Below are 27,855 nucleotides of genomic sequence, written 5' to 3' on the forward strand. Positions count from 1 at the left end.
GGCTCCATCTAGTGGACCCTGTTGTGTGTGTTGCTTTTATCTGCAATTTGTATAGTCACCACCCACTCAGATACTCCCCCTGCTATCCATGCCATGATGTGCGAGGGGAGGAGCATGACTTGACCTATTGCTTGTTTCAGAGGATGTTTACACATTCTTTGGCTGGCGGTAACCCATATCCTGAGGTGGATAGAGTGCAAAACTCCATTACTTGGGTCAAAGTATAGATGAAGTGCTGGAGTACTTTAAAGTAGTGAAGCAGTGATGAAGTTGGGTCGTTGGTAAACAGCAAACATTTAAACTCTTTCCTTGTTTCAAAAATTGTCAAAAATGGACTGAAGATAAGGCCACTGCCAAGTGTGGAGCATAGTGTGTGGTCTATTACATTTTAAGAAAATAAAAGAAAATGAATTCCGCTGACAAAAAGCTCTGCTTCAAAGTAATGGGTACTTTATAGAAATGGAGTGGAGTTATAAGTACAGTATTTGTCTATTAAATGTAGTGGAGTAAAAGTCATACGTTTCAACAAAAGAAAATATTCAAGTAAAGTGCAGATATTCAAAAACTATACTTCGATACTCAAGTAAATGTACTTCGTTACTATCCACCCCTGCCCCTATCACCACAACAACGGAGACCATCTGTATCGTGTTTATCAATTAATGTTGGGCCTCGGACTGTGGGACACCCAATCCCCGGCCCCTCCCTCTTCATTTATTGGCGCAGACTGTAAAATCAAGTTAATCGCCGGTAACCAGAACGGGACAGGAAATTATATGAATTTGCTTTAAAAAAAATAAATGCCTAAGATATTTTTTTAAATAACACCAATGTGTATGAAATGTGTTGGGGATAATTTGAAAGTATCATTTTACAAATTACGACTTTTTCTTGTCATAATTTGACTCCCTTACATTTCAAATTCTTTATATTATGTTCACGGTGGGTGGGATCTTTGTTTAGCAACAGAGACACCATTTGCATCCAGCAAATGTACATGATAATTATAAGAGTAAATTTACAGATTATATTCGATATATAAAATAATCTGTTTTAATAGTAATTGTGGCAATTAAATTTAGGCAAAATCGGTGCTTTTTTTAAAATTTTTTTAAACTATGTATTGGACTTCTTGTATTTTGTTTACCAAGATAAATCCCTCACCGATGTTCACAGAAAATTATCTCATCTAATTTCATCTCATTTTACGACATAATATAGCTTGTGTAATACCGTTTTGTTGGTTGGTTTGTTTGTTTTTGGTTTTAAAATGTCGCTCTTTAGAATTAGATATCGTGCTTTTAATTTGAAAATCGCGACGGCGGGTTTCCTCTTTATTCTGCCTCTCTTGACAGTGATGAGAAACTGAGCGGAGTTGGACAGCGCCTCTTGTTGCGACGGGGTACTACAAAGAAAGCTGAGAAGTCCGCAGCTGGAATTTACAATTTAACACTTCAGGTTAAAAAAAAACGGAAACAGGGAGATTTTTCCTCTTCTTTAAGCAAGGAAAGACCGAGCTTCATCATTATGGACCCCAGCAAGTCTGCGAGCGCCCCTCCACAGGAGTACCCTGATGAGAAGTCCCTCATGGGCCAGGTGCCCCCTCCGGCCTACTATGATAACCCCCAACTGGGATACCCTCAGCCCGGCCCGGGATACCCGCCACAGTCGCAGGTAAATAATCCCAGCGATCACAAATAAAGGCAAACGTAAATTAGTGGTATTTTTATGACTTAGATTTTGAACCGCACCCTTTTCATTTACCGAAGTAATTATCAGAAAAAGTGTCTTTTGCAAACGTTTCTTATCACGGTTTTCACTGAAGTACGTGGTAACATGTTTGTCTTAGAGTTAATGTCGAAATTTAGCCAGGTTAAGCATTGTTGGCTGGCCCACACTGAATAAATTCATCTGTTAATTATTTACTAAGGCCTGTGAACTTGGATCGCATCAAGATACAGTCTGATAAAATTCAGCAAATGATTATTGGAGTTCGTGCTTTCATGAATAGCGAAGTTGATTTGACACGAATAATCATCAGCAACAACCCTGACCTGGTGGCCTGTTTAATGTGAGCCTTTATCAGGCCACCACTGTGTCACTAAACTAAAAACTAAAATAATAATAAAAAAAAAAACCATAAAACAATATTGTGGAAAGTAATGTACAGTTTTTTTTTTACACTTATTACAAATCACAAGCAACTTCTGTTTGCCTAATCTGATGTGACTGTTTCCTCACCATGCCAGTTGGTGAGGAAACACATAGATTCTTCTGGCATCCATTTACTTTCACTTTACTTTTCGCTGAACTCCTCTACCTCCTCTACCTGAAAGTGAGCTGTGTTTCATGTGTGACGTCTGCAGGGCTTTGGGCCTCCACCGGCTTATGGGGGTCCAGGATACGGACAACAGCCGTATCCCACGGCTCAGCAGTACCCAGGCCAGCCTGCCACTGTCACCGTCCAGCCCACAGTGTACGTGACCCGAGGCCCGCTGACTGAACCTGTCAATGACTACCTGTGTTACTCCATCTTCACCATGCTGTGCTGCTGCCTGCCCCTTGGAATTGCTGCCCTCATTTACTCCATCTCTGTGAGTTTGATCCCCTCATACACACTGTAACACTGTACACACTTTGTGAATTGGACTGCTGTCACATGATTGGCCACCAAATGAATTACTGCAGAGATAAAAAAAAAAAAAGAAAGTAGTAGTGATGTAATAGTAGTAGCAGTGAGCCATTTACCGTAATTTGTTCTCCTGGTAATGACAGTGGATGGATGAGATTGTTAATATAAAATGAGAAAGCGCCCTTCGCTCAGCTAGAGAATAGCTTAGCGATGAGATTTCTATCTTCTATGCCACAGTAGTGTGAATGCATTATAGCTGCGGACCAGATAATGTGAGAAATGGAAAATCTAAAGGTGAATATGTATTTTTGTTCCTTGTTTGTCTGAAATGATGAAGTTGGTGCTCAGTTCAATTTCCAGCGCTGGTAAATAATTAATAGAGAGCTGATGAACAACATGGAAGTCGGTGAGCAAGAAATGGCACATGATGGCAACAAAAAACTGACAAAGACGTTAAGTGGTCCTGACTGGTGTGTTAGCTCAGAGGTCCCCTGCCCTGAGTTCAATATTTTTGATTGGCATATGATCCCCCTCACTCTGTCATCTTTTTTTACATGATTACTCTTTTTTGTTGCTCCACAATCTAGACTCAGAGACAGAGACTTTGGACTTAATTGTAAGGCAGCAAACTTTATTTTTTCTTTTAAAAGCAGTGTTTTGCTCATGGGTTTTCAGCTTAGTTTATTTACAGGACTTTTTTTCGTATTTGTAATTGTAGTAATAGAAGGTTCTCTCCTGTTGGTCTAAATGTCTGTTCCATCTGTCAGTCATCAAAATATCAGGTTTCTTCCACTCCAAAGTAATTACAGCAATCAAAATGAATTATTCAATACAAAAAAATGACTGCTATTGTTAAACTCTAGAGCCAAAATATGAACATTTTAACTGTATGACATGGAATGACCGATTCTCCAGTTTACATGCAGACAGGTGGTTCTGTTTTGTGACGTTATTCAAAAAGTTAATGGGTTTGTTTTCACACTGTGACTCACAGGAATTGCATGGTGTAAAAAAAAAAAAAAAAAGTTCACAAAAGTTGGTTGATTGTTTCCAGAGTTTTAACCCTCAGAGTGGAAAAACTCCTGTGTGCCCTACACATTTTTAAACAAGTTAAAGCCAAATCTAAAAAGCCCTAAAACATTTACTCACGTGTAAATTTAAGCTTTATAGTTGTTTTAAAATGGCTTTTTTGAATTGTACACTACATAAAACATATTGTACATTGTCCTAAGTCGTTGGCTGCTTGAGCTTAAAGAATGTGAAACTAGGAACTGGTGAAGTTTTCCTGAAAGCCTGTATGTATGTTTATACACATGTATTCATGCTGTATACTCTGTACTTAACCACATAATGAGCTAATTTGTTTGCTCCTAACTTGAGGGTATTATATTGTGTTCAGGTTGTGTGTATGTCAGGGTATGTGCTGCTGACAAACAGTTCACTGTGGCATATCTTCCACAGCATATGTAGATGATGTAAAACTCTATTTTTAGACTTAGCCCACATTTAGCATCCAGCGTTTAACAGCTGAAAACAACACACATGACTCTGTACGTGCTAGGACATCTGACTGATGTTTGAAAGGTAAACCAAGCTAAGCTAACCCTAAGGTAAAGTAAACTTTGTTTGTGTGAGCCTACTCATTTAGGATATCGGCTACAGGATTCACACAACAAACCGTTTGGTTCAGAGTTGGTTCAGTAAAACCAGATTGAAACGTCAATGTTTGAATCTGAAAAATCTGAATGAAGACACTTTTATATGAAAAGCGTACCAGTATTTTTGAAGAAAGTTATGCTATGTCAATGCTAAATGGTATTATAAAAACAACGGTATCCTTTTTTCATGGCTCCACTTCTGCCTCAAATAGAAAGTTCCAGATGATTTGTGCATAAAAGTGCATATGAATTCAGCTACTGTGTTATAAATCTAGCACGGGAACCTGTACTGTTACTGGTACTGCTTGTAGTAATACACATGCAGCTCCAAATGGCAGCAGTAAGTGACTGTTTAGAAAGCATGAACTTCAGCACTTAGAAAGTTATGTAAGAGGATGTAAACACACTAAACTCAGTATATTTATATTGTCCAGCTAGTCCAGGCGTTAAAAGCAAAAGATGCCAGCTTTCTTTGAAGGGATGATGTCTTACATTTCTATACTGAAATATGCTAAAATGCCACTCAGTTGCCAACATAGAAACCACGACCTACCATGATAAGCCAACACCGACTGAGCCTGATTGTTGTCAGACAAAAATTGTCTAACATTACATTTTGGCCAGTGTGTTAGCCGCTAGCAGTTTCTGTTTGCACTGTTACCTTGGGCGCACAAACAATAATCACTGGATTATCGTTGATACTGGAGAAAGTCTGACCTTGGTAGGTAAAAGGCAAGAGCTGAAGTTACAAAGAACACCATTTCTGTGATGTCTAAACACAGCCATTGTATTAATAATAATAATAATAATAATGATAATAATAGTAATTAAATTTAGGACTTTTCATTTCAGAGATGTAGCTCAAAGCGCTTTACAATAAAATCATGACTAAATTAAATCACATTGAAACAAGGGCAAATAGAAGGACAATGAAATTAGACAATGAAAGACAGTAGTAAAGGATATAATGTGTAAATGAAAATCAAAAGCAAAAGCCGCATCTGTTCACAGGGTATTCCGTAGTTTTGGAGCATAGTTAAAAGAGGCTGCGCTGTCTATGTCCTTGATAGCCAAGCAGTAGACGATCTAAGAGCTCGTGAAGGATTATAAAAAGACACAGAGTCTGCAGTGTAAGCTGCTCCCAAACCATTAAGAGCTTCATAAACAAGAAACATAAAAAAGAACCTCAAAATCTATTCTAAAAGATACTGGTAGCCAGTTGAGTGTAGGAAATCGACTGCTTCAGAGGACCAGTAAAAAGATAATGCAATAATCTAATCTATGTGAAATAAAAGTATGAATCAGTTCCTCAGCTTCTTTATGGGACATGAATGGCCATACTTTGGCAATATTTCTTAAATGATAAAAAGCTGTTGTGGTCACCTTCTTTATATGTGAACTGAAATTTGACTCAGTCTCAGAGGCATGCTACTTCTCTTTTATCGTCGGAGGTTACTAGATTTACTGGTTTCAGCAGTGTGTGTATGGGGTGTGTGAATTATGATTCTGAGAAGCAGAGACATGATTTTGTCATTTCAGTGAAAAGGGTTAAAATGGTTTGTCAGATGATTTCTGTTAAAATTAAGCATCTTGCCACAATGTTCCTGATAACATTAAACACAATTACTAAAACCTACAGCTATTTTTTTTTTATATTTTATTTTTAAATTAATTGATGACCTATGTATTTCACACCTAGTGAAATCCTTAAATACGTCATTACATTTAATGAAGTGTCCCATGATTGTCTATATAAGCGTTTTTGTCATTGTTTGTCAATGTTTTCTTTATAGTAATTTGGATGAAGTAACCCTTTGAAAGGGTCGTGTTAAAAGACATTTAGTCCTGGCACAAAATATCAACTATCACTGGCTTTAATGATAGCTGAAAGGTACTCGTATTGGTGATGCTAATGGATGTCCATTTAGTTTCCTCCATTAAGATAAAAAAAAACTCCGTCATTACTTCAACTGATGTCCTTCTGAGAAAACATGATATCCTGTGGAGATGTAGTCCTAATGGAGATCCCACACATGTTAGTACACAGTGCTGCTACACTCAGTACAGGGACTTTCACAGAATTATTTGATGTTTAATCCCAAAGAACAAAGCTTTGAAAGCTCATGGAGTCGTGGCTGTGGAACAGACATGGCAAGATCAAACATGTCCCCCAAAAGGCTGAAAACAAAACTTAAGCTTCAGCTCATTTTAGTTGAACCTCATGTAAAACCCCAATGAGACCTAACCTGTTGGTGTATTTGCTGATGAATACTGTGCGTTCCCAGGCTTCCTTTTTTTAAAAAGGAACAGTTACTCAACCTGAACTCTGGTTCCTCTAAAGCAAATCACATGCTTTTTTGGTTTTGCAATAAAATAATTTCCAATATAGTAACTTCCTCAGACAGACCTCTCTCCTGCTCTCCTGTTCTGTAACATCCATTTCATCATGCTTCTTAGATTCCTCTAAACATGTCCTAACAACTGTACTTTTGATAATGTGCATCCTCATCATCAGTTATTTCGCCTGCTGAAGATCCAACATAACATTGCCTTCTGGGATCAGATATTGGGACTGGGGACCGAAACACACACATTGAAACAATTCCCGGATCAAGAATAGTTGAATTCCTTTGGACATCCTCTCTGTAAGATTGCAGCTGCTTGAATGATAAACAGAGCAGTGTTGAGACAGAACATGCTTGAGTGTCCTGGAGTCACTTATCTGAGGTATTTTAGCCCGATAAGCCCTCAAAAAATAAATCATTAAAAAAGACAGTGAAATTTCAGCTTACAGTAATAGATATACAGTATTTTATTAGGTGTACGTGACCAAAAGTGTGTTTTTGCTTTTTATTTGTATCACATTTGAAAATAGCAGCTTCCACTCATTCAGTGCATAGCACAGAAGTAGTGGGGATAACTAAATTATATTTGCAGTTGGTGGTTTGGTCGTCTGGGACAATAAAAAGTAGCTGGTGCAAAGCTGTGTACATACTGTAGCGGCGTGACTGTTGTGTGCACAGCTGTAACAGATTGTCGTTTCCACGATGCATTTACACACCTCTGAGTGGCTGTCAGTAGATAAGACGAACACTGTAAAGTGTTGAGGAGTCAGTGGCTGCAGGGAGACTGGAGCTGATTGTGTTGGTTGGGAGTTAGTAAAGCTTTAGGTTATCATAACAGGCATCATGGAAGTGTATACAAATAAAAAGGCTGATATTTAACACTTGGGTTGAAACATTTATATTTTATAACATAAGACACTTGGAATTAATAAATCATAAATGGAATTCATTCCAATTTTATGATGGTTAGATCATATGATAATCTTTTTGGGTAAAATCACAATCCACGATCTGAATCATAATCTGCATCCTGCTCTGATTTTATTGTGAAAGTCATGACAGGAAGTTGGGCGGCACGGGTAGCGCTGTTGCCTCACAGCAAGAAGGGTCTGGGTTTGAATCCCGGGGCCTGGGGCCTTTCTGTGTGGAGTTGAGCATGTTCTCCCCATGTCTGCGTGGGTTCCCTCCTGTTCCTCCGGCTTCCTCCCACAGTCCAAAGACAAGCATGTTAGGTTAAGTGGTGACTCTAAATGGTCTAAATGGTTGAATGGTTGTTTGTCTCTACATGTCAGCCCTGTGATAGACTGGTTTCCTGTCCAGGGTGTACCCCGCCCTCGCCCAGTGTCAGCTGAGATTGGCTCCAGCCCCCGGCGACCCGGTTCAGATAAGCGGTATATTGATAATGGATGAATGGATGACAGGAAGTTGTGATTCGTATCTTTCTGCCGCTTTGACGCTTCTCAGTTCATACAGAGCATTTGTTTGTACAGCGCTGTTATTCATTTATTAGGTGCTATATGTAGGTGTTCTAATTAGAAAATTCAGTCGCTGCCCTGGCTCAACCCACCTTGGGTTGTACTGTCTGCAGGCAGGTCTCTTGTCCTGCAGACGGACTGTAACTCCACCTCTTGGACTGCAGCCGGCGACGGTGTTTCTTTTTCTGCTATTTGGAGAACTGGTACGTGAGGCGTGACACCAAGCTCACAGAGGCTGCAGAGCAGAACAAGGTCCGCTGACTCCAGCTGCAGGCTAGCTGTTTTAACAGTTGACAATGGTCTGGTTTGCAGCGACTGAACTATTAAAATTAAATATCTAAACATAAACATAGCACCTTTAATGATGCGATCTGTACGATTCATCTGAAAAGTAGATCATATGTCAAAGTAAGATTAAAGACTAAAGACTAAAGAGGCACAATGTCCGACAGACCAACATTGGCTTTCCTAGAGCTACCTGCTAGCATTACTGAAAACCCAGTGCTGGGCATATAGGAATGATCCTCATACAGCACGGTGGTTATATGGGAACATCTGACCGGTGCTGACGTTTATTGCTGTATTAGCAAAAAGGAAAGGAAAGTTTGTCACATTCAGCCATTTATGTGCATTGTTCAAATGGTTTAAGGCACAGTAGCATTGTTTTCAGACCTTTAGTTGTAACATTATGATAGTCCACTACAGATTTTGCACCGTTTCATTCATTTAGCTCATTTTGAAAATATTCTAAAGTTCACACAGTTGAAATGTGAAAAGTATGAAAAGTCGATGCACTTATTTTCAAAGTGGTTTAGTAAGTTGTGTGGAGGCATTAATGATGTTAGGAAAAAGTGTTTCCGTATCGACCGTTGTCCTGAGTACGGTATGTAGACACAGTGGTACTCAAAGACACAAGCACACTCCTGGGTTCCCACTGGTACACTGGGAAATACAAAGATTTAGGTTTGCAGTCATCGGTAGGATGAATTCCAGTGTGTTGAAAACCTGGAAATCCTTTGCTGATCGTTAGTATGGCCCCAAGAGTCACTTATTGTTGTACTCCAGTTGTGTTTTCTGTCAAGTCAGACTTGGACTTCACTTGACTTCTGTCTCTCTTGGTTTTTCCTGTCATGACTGTATTCCTCTGTCACTTCTCTGTCTGGCAGACGGTAAAGCCGCCCACTCTCATTCTCATAATTCAAATGAGCCCTCGCCCACTCAAACACATATATACATATATATATATAGGCCAAGCCGAGCGAAAGCACCAACCTGCTGTAACTTGAGTGTTAGAATTTCCCTTCAGAAACAGCAACACACTATTATGAGACCTTTGCTTGTTGGATCTGCTCTGTCTCATTCTGTTCATATAACTTGAATTCTCTTGCAGTGCACGACAAAATAAGGCAGAAAGAGGTCTGTTTGATCAGCATTCCTGAGCTTCTTATTTTTTTCTTGACCTGCTATTGCTCATGGACTTTTTTTTTTTTTCACCATGTAATATTAACAAGGGTGGCGTTACATGATATTCACCGTAGTATGTATTTCTGTCTTCACTGCAGTTCAGCTCACAAACACTGACTTTTCGGTTTTACGGAATAATTTCAGTGAAATGTGTGTAATGTATCTGTAAATTGTGTTTTAAATAGCATGAATGGTGGCCATCACATGGTCATGAGAATCGAATCTGTCTGGCAGTTTGCTTGATTTCCCTTGATAACTGAAAGAGAAGTAGTGCCAGACTGCCAGAGGGGAGGGCGAGGAAACTGTACTTGGTCATGCTCCTCTCCAATCTTCTACAGAGTAATTTGGTGGGAGCGGTTTGTGTCTCCATTATTCTCTAATGTGGCTGCATTGTGAGGGAGCTGGATGAACTGGGAGGAGATGCATCCTGGAGTAATTCAGAGGAAACAAGAGAGGGAAAGTGTTGAGAGAGAGTGACAAAGACTTTGAGGTTTGGAGTAAAGACGACAGGGACAAAGAGGCCGCGTGTCACGGTGGGAGTTAATAACTGGAAAGCTAAACAGAAAGGGAGGCAGAGACTGAAATGAGATAAAGCAGAAATATGAGACAACGAAATAGAGAGGAGTGGAGAGATAGAGAGCTGGCTGCTGGAATCTGTCCCATTTGACATTCTCTCTCTGGCATTTCAGCCACAATGGACAAGAGATCAAAACTCCCTACCCTGTTGGGAAGCAAACTTAATGTTGACTCCACAGTCTTTGTCTTTAAAGCTTTTCTGCTGAGAAAAACAATACGTTGCTTTGTCAATGTCTAGAAATTGAGAATTACTTTCTGCTGGACCCAGGTTGAGATGTGGAGAGCTGCAATGCTGAGCACTGGAGTACCAAGTCAAGTGATACTTTTGTCAGGGTCAGACATCAGTGCTCTGTGTCTCTAGTGCCAAGCCACGCCTCTTCTTCTTCTATGGAAGCGTCATCAAACAGTTCTTTGTTTTCCTAAACATCAGCTTTTCCTCACAGCTTAGCTCTTATTGACAGTGCATGAACATCCAGACAGTAACTGGAAGGAGTCCTTAGAGTGTGCGAAGCCGTGATAAGTACTTCCTGTCCTTCTGCAGAACCATCTGCTGCAACAATAAAGAAATTTATTCAATCTGTCGCATATTATAGATTAAATAATTGACCTTAAAAATAACATTTTTAATTTGAAAATGATTTTTCTACTGCTGCCAAGAACCACTTACGTTTTCAACACTCAGTGTTTACACACATATACTCACAGGCTTGTGTTGCTTCAGTAACATTGCATTAATGCTAATTACACAAATGCCTTACAACGTATGCAACTCAGATTTTTAACTCCAAACCAAACAAGGCACACAACTGTTGCACTGTAGTTGTCATTTAGCCATTAAAGCACCATTTTTGCAACATGAGATCATTTCCTCTTGCTCTTCTTAACACATTACACTATTCATAACAACCAGTCACTTTACCATGAATGAATATATGATAGCTCTGTGCTGAGCTGAGGGACCAGACTAAGTTTACTGGCAACAAATGGTTGTCCATTATCCAGTTTTCATTCCTCCATTTTTTTTTTTTTTTTTGTGTGATTTCACAGTTCCACTTGGAAAGTGCACTCTCCATCTTGCTATCACCAACATTACAGAATGTGTTGTTTTTCTAGAGCACTGCATCATGTATTGTATACTGCCAGTATTCGGGATTCAAGTCCCAGTGGAGGCAGCTATGTGTTAAACCACTGAAAACAACATGAAGGCAAACACCTGTTGCCTGCCATTCAAAGTGGCTGAAAGGTCTCGATGAACTTTGCAGCATGGAGTCCTGTAAGGGAAATGGGAATGCAGTACACCAACACAACGCGGCTTTCATTAAGTAAAATGTTAGCCAAAGCAAAGCCTCCTGATCTCGATTGACCTTCACATATTTCAAATATAGATGTATGCATTCTGTGTTAGAGGTGAAGGTACTGTGAAATAGTGAATAAACACACTGTGACCACAGTTAATGTAAATATTTGGTCAGCGGGGTTTTCCCAGTTCAGTATGACTAACTATCTAACTGCAGCAGGATGGCATTGCTTATCTTTAACGTGTGCTTGAGGTTTGGGAGTTTGCAGCACAGAATAACCACTCTCACCTCCCCATCAGATAACACCTGTGTTCATTTCCAAATGTAGCTTTGCAATGATCTCTAACTTCGGTTAAAATGCAAGTAATGTAAGCTTGACTACTGCTACCAGCTAGCACTCAGTACTCACTATCATGTAAGTACTCACTTACCACGCTCTTTACTGGGGGAGGGGTGGGGAGGCTGTAAACACAACATTGACATTTTATCACCTTACAGAGAATTTATAGCGAAGGAGTTATGTGTTAACAGTTGCCTATTTACACTTCACACAGACATTGAACAACACTAGCATTCATGTGGAAACATGAACTTTAATTTGTGGCCTAATGAATTTTTGTCCAATACTAATTATTGGCTAAATTAAATGCTCCACAATGTTCACTCTCTAGCTGATTACTTTGACTGTGTGCCATTAGCTGCTGGAGAGATAGCATATAGTTGTCTTCAGGGCTTTGCCTGTTTCAGATGGACACAAGGCTGATTGTTGCGGGCCAGAAAACAGAGAGCTTAAAAACACTGAAAAGCTCCATGGAGGTCAGAGCAGCTGCAGAGTCAGAGGATGATAATTTTCTGTAGGTTAATCACTATGAGTGACCTTTTGTACATTATATATAGTAATTTGATATATTGTGACTAAAAAAATATTGATTGGTTTCAGCTCATATTGAAATAAGCAATCCACTCGTCTCAGCTATGAGTCACTGTGATGCCTGCTCTGTCACAGTCAATGTTTCAATACATCCAGAGCCGTTCTAATAACGTCATGTAGTGTCTTTTTTTCTCTTGAGGGCAAGCACCAAGCACAAGCATGTACCCCCGGGTGGGCCTCACCCTAGAAAGCCAGACTGTAATAAATTCCAGATGGGGCATTTTAAAGACCTACCTAATGGACCTTTGAAGTTAAAAATCACACAGAGCTCACTCTGAAAAGGCAGGCGTCCCTGAAATAGGCCTTGAGGCTACACCTCTTCGGGCTACATAAACAACAGCAGCCACATGAGCCCTGGTTTGCTAAAAACTGTCCACAGAACACGGAGCCCGTGTTTCTGCATCTGTGCGCAACTGTCTTAAGTAGAAAAACAGGTACATGTGTTTCAACCAGAGGGACAGAGAGCAGTTTCACAGGCTGGAATGCAGTTTCCCTTTTGATTTTGCCATCAGCCAATCAGATGAAGGCTTGGAACTGAATCTGTGGGTACACCGTGAGGTGAAAGTTAGCTGTGACGGATGTTTTGTCAAGTTGTCATCGAAGGTTCCAGCAAATGGTTAAAGTGATGCTGAAAGTGTGGGATGAATGACAGACAGAGTTAGAAATGCAAAAACATGTGAGTGTGACAGAAATTTTACCTGGATTTAAAAAAAAAATCTTTACAGTTAATCCAAAATCAGTCTCTGCATTTGCACATTTTCTAAGTAAACATCTACATCCGTCCTAAACATTATGTGTATGCAGTGGTTAGTCATAAGTGGTTCAGTTAGGGCTGCATGATGTGTAGAAAGTCTACTCTGTGGAAACAAATTATTACAACTTCCATAAAAAGGTTAATTGAAGTTAAAAAGTAAAAGTAAGGAAGTTAAATAGATGATAGTTGGCTTTATGAGCCACATTAAGTCATGACAGTCCCATAAACTGTGATGTGAATAGTTACAGTCTATGTGGACCTGTCACAGGGGCACTGCTGTGACTCAGGATGGTTAGCTGACTCTGGACATTTCGTATCAAATCCAGAGATCAAACTGAACAGACTGAAAAAAAGCTCTGCACACTGATGATGAGCTCTGGGTTTGTTTGTTAACTACCAGATGTGAAACCATGTAAGTGTCTGGGTTCTACTTTATTCAGTCTGTTCCTGCCAAAGAGCGAACACAAGTTAGAAGCTGTCTGCAGATGTCGGGCTGATGCGTTGTCAACATGAACAGTGAGCAGAATTTCAAAATATGCAAAATTATGATGCCTTGCTCAACTGTTTTGCACATGTAGGCCCAAAAAAATACGGATGTATTATGTTTTAGTCAAATTGCATTTTCCAAGGAAAACAAATCCTTGGTGCAGTTTTATAACCAGGAAATGTGTCTGCAATTTAGCTGAAAATATGCATTTTACAATTTTATATTCAAGGACACAACAGTGCAGATCCAGAAATTCTGGATTTTGTGAATCAAAACTGAATCGAATTGGAAGATCAGTGCTGATGTCCAGCACTAAATTTTTCCATGTTGAATTAACAGCCTGGGCTCTCCTGCCACAGTGACTTTGTTTGTCTCATTGTGCGTGAGAAAAAGGTCCTGCAGGCTTTTGATATCTGTTCCCTCCTCTCTTTCATCAGCTCTATTCAGTTGTGCTCTGTGCAACTTTCTCACAAATATCAGCCCCTGTCTCTCTCCTACCGACCGCACTGTGAAGAGCGGTGAGAGAGACACAGACAGAAAACCACACTCAGACACACCAGGCAGGCCCACTCACAAGCATCAAGAAAGACAGGCTGCCGGTCCCTATAAAGAATTCTGTTATTTTGTACTAATCAAAGAAATCTGCCAGGAAAACCTCGATTTAAATCTGCGTACCATGTTGAGCGCAAGACGCTCTTAGCAGGCAGCCACCGGTTCGACTCCCGACCGGTCCGACTCTTTCCTGCATGTCATTCCCCTCTCTCTACCCCCTTTCCTGTCCCTGATCCAGTCTCCACTAAGCTATAATAAAGGCATAAAATGCCAAAAAAAAAAAAACTCTTTGAAAAAAAAAATATATATATGTGATTTCATGCTTTATAAACAATGTTAACGTGACCTGAAATGAATAAGGCTACTTCATTTCCCAGCTTGACAATAAACTTACATCATGTAGAGCATTGGCATCACGTTCAGTGGAGTATTTACTCAATAAATTGTGTTGTACACATTTTAATCTTGAGCAGAGCTGTGATGTTTCTGGCTGTTAGCAGATACTTTGGTGTAGAGGGCAAGTTAAGGACGACAAACTCATCTTTGATAATGGCTTTTAAGAGATAAGTCACTCAGTATAACTGTGCAGCTGGGTTTATTGGCAGTTGAAAATTCCCTCTCACTTCCTGGAATTGGTCTTTGATGTTCGTATATGATTCACAGCAGTAGTGAATCTATCAGTTGGTTTTGTGACCTTTAATGTTTGATTTCCTTTAGAGCCTCACTGTGATAGAATAACATGATTTGCACCTTCAAAAGGTCCAGTTCAACAAGCCAATTACAAGTCATGCCTTTCAGAGTCATAGCATTTTCAGTGTTTTTGGCTCAAAGGGTCATTTTCCCAGAATGCAAAGGGGCTATTATTTGATGGCCTTTTATCTTTATTATTATTTTTTTTATTATTTTTACTCTAAATCAGATCTTCCTGCTGCAGAAATACATTGTTATGAAGATGATATACAATCACACAATTTGCCCTGTTTCAAAGATGCTCTCATTTCTAATGACCATGACCTTTCAACTTTAAGCAACAAAAACAGCAACTTAGTATAATTTGTCTAGTGTGCGTGTGTGTGTATGTGTGTGTGTGTCTTTGGGAATGCAAACAATGCTACCACGAAGCTACAGTCAGGAGACTAATTGGTTTGGATGCAGGGTTAAACAGCCTGCCTTTGTCCAAAGGTGACAAAATCTGCCCACCAGGACCTCTACAGCTCACTAATGAACTTTTTACTATTTAATCCAGACAAAAACCTGAGTTGTTACCTTTAGACAGAGCCAGGCTTGGCATGTCTCCCTGCTTCCAGTGTTTATGCCAAGCGAAGCTAAAAATTTAAGATTGGATTGGATTGGATTGGATTGGATTGGATTGGATTTGAGTATAAAGCAAGAGGCCTGTAGTCCATTTTAAAAGAACAGTCTGAATGTAAGGAAGCTGTGAGCCTTTAATGAGAGACCAGCATACAGTCTTACTCCTACCCCTCTATTACATCTCTGTGTGTGTTGTTGTGGAAATTGTATGAATATCATCAACAATAACACACAAAACACTGTGGTAAGAATATATATCGTACAATATAGCCGAATTTTCAGTTCCACCAGCAGGGTGTCAGCAGAGACTTCCCCCATCATATCATTCATGAGAACAAAGAATCCCCTGTCCTATCGGCTTAGCTGACACTAACCCATGACAGATTTATAGACAATATCTGTAAGAACTTGGCCCCACATATATCAGGCCTATGAAATACCCCCATTACTGGAAATAACACAATGACACAAACCACAGAATACTTGAACATACAGGAATATATATACCAGTAATAATATAAAAACAATATATAAAATCAATACAAAAATATAATACAAATTATAACCTCATAATAAAAAAAATCACAGTCCTCCATACTTTATAGAATAAATTCCTAGTATGGATTAAAAAAACAAAAATTCATAATTACAGATATATGGATGTCAGGATGTTTTCATGGTCTTATGTGAAACACTTTCACAGAATCTGTGCCTCTGTCCTCACAGCAATGCATTATTTAAACAGGATATTGTCCCAATCTACTGCCCTTTACAATTTACCGTAATTTCCGGACTATTGAGCGCACCTGAATATAAGCCGCACCAACTAAATTGAAAAAGAAAAAAGAATTTGTACATATATAGGCCGCACCTCTTTATAAGCCGCAGGTGTCCACGTTGTAACATCAGATATTTACACAGAAAGATTTTTTTTTTTTTATTTTAATAAGTGCTTTTTTCCGAACAGTGCCTGTAACACGGCAGTAACAAGCAGTCACAGCAGTAACACGACTGGTTAAAAAAAAAATAACCAGCCTACCAGCCGTAGGCCGTTAGCCTAACAGAAAAGTCACTGATCCCCATCCTCATCTTCCTCCTGCGCACTAAAACCACTGAAGTCGTCGTCTTCAGTGTCGGAACTGAACAGCCTCAGAATGACCTCGTCACACACTTTCTCAGTCTCTCTTTCGTTGTCGCTCTCAATGTCACTTTCGCCCCCTGGAGGCTGTTAGCCCGTAAAAATCTATAGATTAGCCGCATCGTTATTTAAGCCGCAGGGTTCAAAGCGTGTGAAAAAAGTAGCGGCTTATAGTCCGGAAATTACGGTAATTGTAGTCAGATTTTCTTTGTAGTATTTGATTGGCTGACTGATGGAGTTGTTGGAGTTGTTCCACCATTGGTCACCCGAATGCCATGTGACCGAGTAGGAGTTTCCCCATTGCGCTTTCAAAATGAAGTGCCACAAATGTGTTCTATCAGGAGCAGCAAATCTAGAGACTTTGTGATGAAACCTCACTTACTTAGAAGAGAGTCGCCTTATTGCGGCCTCTCGCGTCTAGTCTGTTAAGTAAATGGCAAAGAAGTTGAAGTTCTTCCACAGACAAAGACTGAGAGAGAAAAAATAGATATTCTGTCGCTTCTAACTATCCCTCTGAGTGATCATTTTAAAGGTTTAAAAGCAAGTTAATATAGACAAAGTCACAGCACAGTCTTACCTACATTTATGGTGGTCTTGTCAGACATCAGGATTTTAGCAGTGCAGAGCAGCAGCTTGAAAATGGCTTGGAAATTAACATGTTGGGTCCGTTTTAGTCACTATTTAAAACTTGTTCCATTGTCTGACAACAGAAACAGAAAAACATCTGAATAAGAACAGTTCTATTGGAAATTCAGCTGTATTAAAATACTGTATCTGTGAGCACAGAGACAAGGACAGAGGCAAACAGATAAAGCGCTGACACCGGCTGACTATTATCACCAGGCAGAATGCAAATGGCTGTCAAGACACGCTGATGTCACTTGTTTGGAGCAGTTCCACAACAATTTTCAACTAAACAGCCCAGCTAAATACCAGTGCCACAGCATTTGTTTGTTTATCTGAAAACCCTTCTTCCTCCTTCATCTAAATACTGCAGGATATTTAAAGAGCGTAAATAAATAAGGGGTTAAAGCTGGACATTGCCCAAACAGCCAACAGACAAAGTTGGCAACTAGTTGGTAAACATAGTGAAGTATTTAGCAGCTAAAGAGCCAGGTATTTCACTCAAGACTTGGTTGAGACCACAAACTGAGCTAAACAGAAATACAACTCAAAATGAATGATACTGTTGTTCAATTACCTCTATCATCATCAACGTACCCTTTCTCATGTCAGTGCACTCAGGGTTTTTGTTGCTTGGTCTGGCTTCTGGCATGCTTCTTAACCTCACTTATTTACTTTATTTAATAATTGTTCTCATCATCAGGCTCGTGAAGCCAACCACGCCGGGGACCGTATGGTTGCAGAGCGGAGCAGCAGGATGGCCAGGACACTGAACCATGTGGCCCTGGGCCTCGGTATCGGGGTCTCAGTTCTGTTCATTATCTACATTGTGGTTATGGTAGCTGTTATCCAGTAAAGTGTTTCAGCACCTTCCCTATATCTGTAGTCCCCATACACCACATCAGGTAATCAAAACAGATCGGGAACATTATTGGCCTTCGGAAAAAGTTTGTATTGGACATTTGTTAAGCTGAATTACCTTGGCTAAAAGACCTTTAAAAAGTTATTGATATGATTTTTAAAAGTTGGTGGCAACTTACTGTGAAGACACCACAGAAGTTCTTTAGATGTAATCTATTACTCCCCAACAGTGCAGAGAGTAATAACTACTACTTATCAAAGATTCGTGTTTCATAAACATTGTTTGTGTTGAGATTTGTTTTGTATGTTGGCACACATCAGAAATCAACACGTTTTTTTAAGAAAAACATTTTTCAACTTTGATGCCTTAAGAGTTCTCTTTCTTTCCAATGTTGCTCCACCACACATGCAGACTTCAAGTATTATAGCAAATGATTGTCAGTTCTGCGATTTAAAGAGATTTGCCTGATTGTACGATGGGAGAAATACTGCAGCCTTTGTATCGGAATTGTTGGCTGTAAATATGCACTAACACCCTCTAATCTGCTTAGAAGTATGCTAATAAAGAATAGCATTTTAAAAACTAAGTAATGCTCAAAAATAGGCTTAGTGATGCTTGTGCTGAAAAAGTGAAAAAAACCAAAGTGTGCGTCTGTCTGTCATCAAAGGGTCTCTGATCTGAGAGTGCAAACTACAGAGCAAAGGGCTCGCCTTCATTCAAGCTGAACAGGAATGCACCGCTTCTCACAAAATCAGCAGAAACTTAGAAACATGCAACAGTGGAGCCAATATGGCTGACACAGCCAGTTGCTCAGTCACTGGCTCTGGCTCTCTGTTATGAAAGCTGTATTGTGTTCTGTATTACTAGCCTGGGTGTTGTTTGTCACACAATGTCTGTATGTTCTTTTCTTAACCAAAGCTGAAAAATAAAGATATTACTGTATTCCAAATTTCTTTATAAATAAAGTTCAAGTATATTGAGAGAAAAACCATGTGCTGTCTGGTCTATTTGAATATTTTTATCTGACCACTGCCAGAGCCTAACAAGGTTTGTCACAGTACATAAGAACATTTATCTTGCTGCTGCAAAGCAGAGAGAGGAAATTTGTGACAGATAAAACTGCAGCTCTAATCTGCATCTGTCAAATACAGTATGAACAATGTACTAGATGGAAAATGTACTTTCTCTAATGATGCAGATTATTCCCTAATGGGCTTTCCAACACTGGTGCATCAGGCTGTAATCCTTAAATTTTTACACATAGTGCTTCTGTATACTCAGGGGTGGGTGATATATTGAATATACTCGATGTACCCCAGCTTGTTCCATGTGGGATGTATGCATCCATTTTCTTCTGCTTGTCCAGGGTCAGGTCACAGTGGCAGCAGGCTAAGCAGGAGGCATCCTTACCAGATGCCTGGACCACCTCAGCTGGCTCCTTTCAACATGAAGGAGCAGCAACTCTACTCCAAGCTCCCTCCAGATGTCTGAGCTCCTCACCCTGTCTCTAAGGCTGAGCCCAGCCACCCTACGGAGGAAACCCATTTCAGCAGCTTGTATCTGTGATCTTATTCCTTCGGTCACTACCCCGAGCTCATGACCACAGGTGAGGGTTGGAACATGGATCGACTGGTAAATCGATGGTCTCACTGCACCAACCCCGAGATACCTGAACTCCTTCACTTGGGACAGTACCTCAGGGGGATGTTTTCCGGCTGAGAACCATGGCCTCAGACTTGAAGGTGCTGATATTCATCCCGGCTGCTTCACCCTCAGCTGCAAACCATCCCGGTGAGCACTGGAGGTCATGTTTTGAAGACGCCAACAGAACCACATCATCTGCAAAGAGCAAAGATGCAATTCGGAGGTTCCCAAAGCAGACACACTCCTTGGCTCAGCTGTGCCTTTAGATCCTGTCCATGAATACCACAAAGAGGATCGCAGACAAGCGGCAACCTTGGTGGTGTCCACCACTCACTGAAAATGTGTTTGAATTTGTGCTGAGAATGCAGAGACAGCTCTCACTTTGGTTGTCTAAGGACCAAATGGCTTGTAGCAATGGGACTCGTACCCCATACTCCCACTATACCCCCCACAGAGTCTCTCGGGGGACACAGTCATAAGCCTACTCCAAGTCCACAAAACACATGTGGACTGGGTGGTAAAACCCCCATGACCCCCTCAGAACTCTCACAAGGGTAAAGAGCTGGTCCACTGTTCCATGGTCAGGATGTAATCCACATCGCTCCTCCTTGATCTGAGGTTCAGCAATCGGTCAGAGCCTCTTCTCCAGCACCCTGAAACAGACCCTCCTAGGAGGCTGAGCAGTGTGACACTCCTATAATTGGAACAAATCCTCCAGTCCCTTTTTTTTAAATTTGGGAACCACCACCCCATTCTCCACAGGTACTGTACCCGTCTTCCATGCAACATTAAAGAGCTGTGTCAGCCATGACAGGCCAATATTGTCCAAAGCCTTTAACATCTCAGGGCGTATCTCATCCACACCTGGCGCCTTGACACTGAGGAGCTTCTTAACTACCTCAGCAACCTCTGCCAGGGCTATGGACGAGACTTCCCACAAGTCTTCTTATTCTCTTAACTCTCTTAACTCTTCCTCAAATTATTCCTTCCACCGCCCAACGACATTTCCAGTCCGGGTCAGCAGCTCTCCTCTCGTCTAGCCCTGCTTTCCCTTCCTGAGCTGCCGGATAGTTTGCCAGAATTTCCTTGAGGCCAAATGAAAGTCCTTAACAATATAAAAGATAGCGTGAAACCTAATTATCACGTTATAACATGAAACCAAATCATCACATTAAAATGTGAAACGTTTCACATTTTAATAATAAATAATAATAATGAATATTATATTGTTATAACATGATAAGTTTGTATGTTGTAATAACATGAAAATATATTGTTATAACATGAAAAACAATATAACAATAAACTTTTCATGTTATAACGTGACACTTTTTTTTGTTGCTGATGTGGCAGCAATATGCTTCTGTGCTATCAGATTTGATCCCCTGCTCCATTTGTTATGGAAAAGAGGACTTCCCCGTGGCCAATTCAGCTGCCAGTATAAACATCCTGAATATTTGGTGCATACATTATCAAAGAAACAAAGGTAAGGAGTCTCAATTTCCAGCCATTCCAAGGTAACAAGATAACAACTCCCATGATCCCATGCTATTTCATGATGTCACTCAACCCCATCTTTTGTCTATTGTGTTGGGTTGCTGGGTTTCTGCTATTACCATATAGTACATGCGACTTCCTCTGTCTCTCCATGCACTTTCTAAAATGTTTTAAAAAATATATGTTATATATTTTTTCATGTCTGTGTCATAGTCGGATGGCACAGTGGTGCAGTGCCTCCTGTTCTCTTCTGGGGACTCTGGTTTCCTCCCAGTCCAAAGACGTGCACATTAGGTTAATTGGAGATTTTAAATTGCCCATAGGTGTGAATGTGAGCATGAATAGTTGTCTGTCTCTATATGTCAGCCTTGTGATAAACTGGTATCCTGTTCAGGGTGTACCCTGCCCTCAGCTGGGATTGGCTCCAGAACCCGCCCCCCTGAGTTCCTGGAAGTGTTCCAAAGCTGTTATAGTAAATGTTTGTCTTATGTTCCTGCTCTCCAAGCCCCATCCCCACATTCACACCATTTACTTTCTCTCACATTTTAATCACTCTCTTCGCCTCCTCCTCCCTCAAAGATCTTTTACAGTGTCTTGTTCTATGCTTTCTTCCCAATTCTTCTTTCTTCTTTTTGCCCCCTCCTCTCCCTGCCACCATCCCTCCCTGTTACTCTGTACTTGGAAACCTGCCCTTCTATCATAGCCATTATTCTTACTGTAGTTAATCTTTCTGTAGCTGTTGTCAAAGGATCCAATTTGCCCTGTTTTCAAATGTTGTAAAATCAGAAATCACTGGACTGTTTCTCTGTGTTTTGATGCCTCCATGCCGGAGTCATTATGTTTCTGGGTTGTATGTCTGTTAGTTCCATTCGTGAACGCAATATCTCTTGAGGGAATTTCTTCAAATTTGGTACAAACTTTCATTTGACTCAAGGATGAAGTGATCAGATTTTGGTAGCCAAAGGTCAAAGGTCAAGGTAGTAGTGACCTCAATTTCTTGTGAATGCTATAGATTCTGAACGCAGGGAATTTTATAGTGTTTGTATAGTTGTCTGTGGCTTTTTTATGACACTGGACACATACAGTATATCTATTTTAAAATCTATTTATTAGACTATAAATGCAATGATATGTGGCATTCGTCTTCCGCTGTCGATATAGGTTTTCTTCTTTCTCTAGCTCAGTGCTTCAGTGAAAGTGCAGTTGTTTGTGATTAATAATTCTCTGCAAGCCCATATCATCTGCTCTGGAAGCCATTATTTAACAGGCAAACTTTAATGACCCATGGCAGGCTTTCTGAGTGGGCGGGAGTCCCCACCTCTGATGATGTGAACTGCTTTACAAAGGCAAACAAGGTGTTGTGGTTGGACATGTTTGACACAATTAAAGCTGATGAAATTTACAGGAATCCACTTGCCTGAGGTTTTTCAAGTAGGTTTTGCTTTCTTGTAACCACAGTGCTAAAAGCCTCAGTTACATTTCATGATAAATGCCATGTGAAGACAGTTTGTGGCTTCTGAATGAGATGTTTCCCTTTAAACTATGTTTATACTTACATCCTTACAGCCACATACACTACCGTGCAAAAGTTTGGGGTCACCCAGACAATTTTGTGTTTTCCATGAAAACTCACACTTTTATTTATCAAATGAGTTGCAAAATGAATAGAAAATATAGTCAAGACATTGAGGTTAGAAATAATGATTTTTATTTGAAATAATCATTTTCTCCTTCAAACTTTGCTTTCGTCAAATAATGCTCCATTTGCAGCAATGACAGCATTGCAGACCTTTGGCCTGCTTCTTCCCTAAATAGTTCTTGCATAATTTGGAGGTGTGCTTTGGGTCATTGTACTGTTGTAGGAGGAAATTGGCTCCAATCCAGCGCTGTATGGTTTGGCATGGCGTTGCAAAATGGAGTGATAGCCTTCCTTATTCAAAATCCCTTTTACCTTGTACAAATCTCCCACTTTACCAACACCAAAGCAACCCCAGCCCATCACGTTACCTCCACCATGCTTGACAGATGGCGTCAGGCACTCTTCCAGCATCTTTTCAGTTGTTCTGCGTCTCACAAATGTTCTTCTGTGTGATCCAAACACCTCAAACTTCGATTCGTCTGTCCATAACACTTTTTTCCAATCTTCAAATGAAAGTTCTCTTTTTCTGGCCATTTTTTTATAGCTTCTCTAACCAGCAAAACTGTTTTCAGCTGTGCTAACATAATTGCACAAGGATTTTCAAGGGTTTTCTAATCATCCATTAGCCTTCTAACGCAATTAGCAAACACAATGTACCATTAGAACACTGGAGTGATGGTTGCTGGAAATGGGCCTCTATACACCTATGTAGATATTGCATTAAAAACCAGACGTTTGCAGCTAGAATAGTCATTTACCACATTAACAATGTATAGAGTGTATTTCTGATTAGTTTAATGTTATCTTTATTGAAAAAACAGTGCTTTTATTTCAAAAATAAGGACATTTTTAAGCGACCCCAAACTTTTGAACGGAAGTCTAATTAATCAGAATACATACTTAAATTTGTACATGGGTTTCTTGTAGTTAATACTTTTTAACAGCTGATCTTGTCTGACCACATGTAAGCCACAAACATCCATTAACATGATTTCTTGGACAGTGTTTGTTATTATCTGGCTGGTACCTTATTCCATGGTGTTGTAATTAAACATAGATTCATGAAATCACATGATGACCATCTTTCAGATAACAGCTGATTAAAAATAGCTGAGTATTGTTTTTTCTTCACGCTCCCCTGCCAGTGCTTTTGTTTGTGCCAGTAGGAAGTGTTTTCTGACCTTTCTGGGTGTGGCTGTTCTGGATATAAACCCGGCTCAGATTACTGTAGTGTTTATTTAGTGATTACTAGGTTTATCTGCAGAATTACCTGTCAGGAAAAACACCCACAATGGGCTGTTAGAAATGAACTGCACCACTCACCATGTCACTGCCCTTTATCAGAATTATGTGAAATAGTAACACTGCTGTGCTAAGATGAGCAGCTGTTAGAGGTGAGCAGCCATGCACACACTGTTTTTTGACAGCGCTGTATCCCAGCTGCTTAATAACGTCCTTCTGTTGCCCCCCAGTGGACAAAAAAGACACAATAAAAACTGATAAAATAAAAATCATTATGATGCTAAATCTCTGAAATAGTCTGAGCAAAACTCAACGTTGTTATGTATATATGGGATTTATTATAGGATTTCTTAACTGAATAGAGTTAAAGTATGTAGATTTCATTTTATTGTGTCCACCTCTTGCCCATCAAATGTAGACAAACCAAGAGCTTTTGTTTCTATGCATGGTCTACACTTTACTGAACATATGAAAATAAGTACAAATGGCAAAACCAGTCACCCTTTCAACAATTCAGTACAAGAAGCATGGCATGTGAATTCATTCAACTCTCCAAGTGACGACACTAAATGCACAAATGCGCAAGTTATTTGAGCCGCAGGCCATGTGGTAAATTCCAGAAAGTGGGAATTGGCTATTAATTCTGCATCACATGCAACTTTCTTCCCAATGAAACCACTCGTATCACTGCTTCCCTTAAAGCACTTAGAACTGGCATTGATGTTCGGGCTCAGAATAATTCATAACTTCTGGAGGAGCACTTTCTCCTGCAACCTAACAAGCCCAACAGCTCTGTGCACTTTAGTGACCCCTACTGGAATTTATCCTCAGAGAAAACAACAACACCAAAATGTATGAAGAAGTCATTGTTATAACAGTAGATCAAGAGATTCAAGCTGCTTCATTTGGTTAACATTTATAGTAAAGAACTATAGATAAGCTTAAGCTTGATTAAGTCAATCAGCTGATTATCTACTGAACAGGAGATATATGTATTTTATCATTTGGACCACATACATGAAGCATCACTAGAAGTAACAACTATTCAAAACTGAAGGCCATTGTGAGTGAGAAAACACTACCTTATACTTCAACAAGTACATACTGTATATGTTGCCATGTTTATTGTACATTTATGCAATATTTACATATATATTATTATTTACAAACTTCTCTCTGAGGCTTGATGGTGACAGCTGCATTTTCCATTACAATCATTTCCACTATCTCTTTACTTCAGAAAGTCAAAGGAGATAAGTTCTGATTCAAGAAAAAAAAAAACAAGCTTTTGTGATGTAACACATTTACTATTTTCCATTTGAAAATATGAAAAAGATGTTCATACATCAGACAGTAAGACTTTATGTTATTTATTATGCCATGCCAAAAATATATACAGCACAAATGAACCAAAACCTCTACTGGTCAAGATGGCACTGATATAACACGAAGAAAATCTTACTTGGGCTGAATTTAAATTGTAAAAGACAGTGGATTGGGAGAATATCCTGTGTAAATAATGCTTTGCTGTGGGGACAGAGCCACAGATGCTGTGAAAGTATTTTCCATAAAACAATGAAAACATCCTCATATAATATCTGTAATTATGAGTTATGGTTTTTTATGTATGCTAGGAATTTATTCTACAGAATATGGAGGATTTTATGAGCTCATAATAATGCCGGAGGCATATTGTTTTCGTCTTGTCCATCCATCCTTCCCATTCTCGTAGACATGATATCTCAGTCACACCTTGACAGAACTTGACAGAAATTTGGCACAAATGTTTACTTGGACTTGAGGATAAACTGATTAGGTTTTGGTGGTTAAAGGTCAAAAGTCAAGGTCAGTGTGACCTCACATAACACTTTTTAGTTGTTACTCAAGACTTCACACAGCAATTATGACAATGAATTCACACAAATTGTTTAATATTTTATATAACTCTGGATAAACAGGGATGCAATCTGAGTCTCAGAAACATGCAACCACAAGGCGGTAATTCTAGTTTTTATAATGTTTTCGTATTGATCTTATAGTACTATTGGTTATTATATTCCTGTATGTTCAAGTATTGTGTGGTATGTGTCAGTGTGTTCTTTCCAGTAATGGGGATATTCCCTCTCACAGATATTGGCTATGAATCTGTCATAGGTCTAGTGCCAATAGGACAGGGGTTTCTTTGTTCTCTTGAATGGTCCTAGTTATAAAATCAGGGCCACGTTTCAGTCTCTATTTCAAACTTGTTCCATTGTCTGACAATAGAACCAGAAAAATGTTCTTTCTTCAGTGTATAATCTTCGCAGTTTTTGCAATCTTTGTCCCTTTATGGAAAATCTTCCTGTTATTGTGGTTCACTTTTATTGTGACTGCAATTTTCATTTTATCTGAAAAACTCCTTCCTCTTTCATTTACATCCTGCAGGGTGTTTAAAGATCATAAAAAGATAGGGAATGAGCGACTAATTGGTGAACAGAAGAGAGCAGCTTGAGGGCCAGATATTTTGGTGGAGACCAGAAAATGAGCAAAAAAGAGAGAGAATATAGGACTTAGATTCATCAGGTGGCCAGAAACTCAAGATGAATTATAGTGTTGTTCCTTTACCTCTGGCAATGTTAATAATCAACTGTTTGCTGATAACATCTTTCAACATACTTTTTCTCATTTCAATACACTCAGGATTTTTATTGGCTCAGTTACAATTGATGTGGTTTGTGGTATATTTTGTTTCTTAATCTCACTCGTTTGTGTTATTAAATATTTATTCTCACCATCAGACTCGTGAAGCCAACTACACAGGGAACAAGAGGATGGCAGAGCAGAGCAGCAGGAAGGCCAGGACACTGAACCATGCAGCACTGGGAATCGGTATCGTGCTCCTCTTTTTCATCGGCCGTCACGCAGTGGGTAAGGTCGTTGCCCACTAAATCCGTTTCAGCATCTTTCCTATATCTGTAGTTCCCATGCACTATGTCAGGTAATCAGACCAGATCAGGAACATTAGCAGCCATTGGGAAGAGTTTTTATTGGACGTTTGTATATCCAAAGTCACCTGACTGGCTAAAAGACCTTTAAAAGTTATAGATAATATTTTTTTAAAGTACAGCTTTTCAAATATTCATGTTTCATTAAAATTTTTGTGTTTTTGATTTGCTGTCTGTGTTATCACTCATCAGGAATCAACATGTTTTTTTACAAGATTATTTTTCAACTTTATTGTCTTAAGCGTTAAAACTTGTTTCAGCCGTGCTCCACCACACTTGCAGACTTCAAGTATTATCCAAAGAGATTTTTACATGTTGTGTTCAAGTACCAAATGATTGTCAGTTCTGCAATTTAAAGAGATATGCACTAAGGGCTCTCCTTTATTCAAGCTGAACAAGAATGCACCGCTTCTCATTAAATTAGCAGAAACTTAGTAACATGCAACAGTGGAGCCAATATGGCTGACACAGTTGCTCAGTCACTGGTTCTGGGTCTACATATTACTAGCCTGTATGTTGTTTGTCATAAAATGTCTGTATGTTCTTTTCTTAAGCAATGCTGAAAAAGAAAGATGTTACTGTATTCCAGATTTCTTTATAAATAAAGTTCAAGTGTATTGAGAGAAAAACCATGTGCTGTCTGGTCTATTTGGATCATTTTTATCTGACCAGCATCAGAGCGTAATAAGGTTTGTCGCAGTACATAAGAACATTGATCTTGTTGCTGCAAAGCAGAGAGAGG

At 39.6% G+C, this 27,855-nt stretch overlaps 1 protein-coding gene across 2 annotated transcripts; it reads left to right on the top strand.

Moving 5' to 3' along the window:
• The first annotated feature begins 1,348 nt into the window (after positions 1-1,348).
• LOC139612842 (proline rich transmembrane protein 1B-like) lies at positions 1,349-27,745 on the top strand. 2 transcript variants are annotated; one of them, XM_071468908.1, is made up of 3 exons: positions 1,349-1,674; positions 2,367-2,594; positions 26,907-27,745. In XM_071468908.1, exons 1-3 carry the CDS (start codon positions 1,528-1,530, stop codon positions 27,054-27,056), a joined length of 525 nt encoding a protein of 174 aa, XP_071325009.1. In that variant the 5' UTR covers positions 1,349-1,527; the 3' UTR covers positions 27,057-27,745. The 2 variants fall into 2 exon arrangements, with proteins under 2 accessions (XP_071325009.1, XP_071325008.1); XM_071468907.1 differs by lacking the exon at positions 26,907-27,745 and adding an exon at positions 17,949-19,095 and having other exon boundaries at positions 1,354-1,674.
• The last annotated feature ends 110 nt before the right edge of the window (positions 27,746-27,855 follow it).

Source organism: Trachinotus anak, unplaced genomic scaffold, assembly GCF_046630095.1.
Source record: "Trachinotus anak isolate AG129_WGS33_773 ecotype Australia unplaced genomic scaffold, CSIRO_AGI_Tana_v1 ptg000032l, whole genome shotgun sequence".
In the NCBI taxonomy this organism is placed as follows: Eukaryota; Metazoa; Chordata; class Actinopteri; order Carangiformes; family Carangidae; genus Trachinotus; species Trachinotus anak.

Coding starts and splice junctions, on each gene's coding strand:
- LOC139612842 (XM_071468907.1), top strand. CDS start 1,528: ATGGACCCCAGCAAGTCTGCGAGCGCCCCTCCACAGGAGTACCCTGAT. Junction 1,675..2,366: donor GATACCCGCCACAGTCGCAG/GTAAATAATCCC, acceptor TGACGTCTGCAG/GGCTTTGGGCCTCCACCGGC. Junction 2,595..17,948: donor CCCTCATTTACTCCATCTCT/GTGAGTTTGATC, acceptor TCTCATCATCAG/GCTCGTGAAGCCAACCACGC.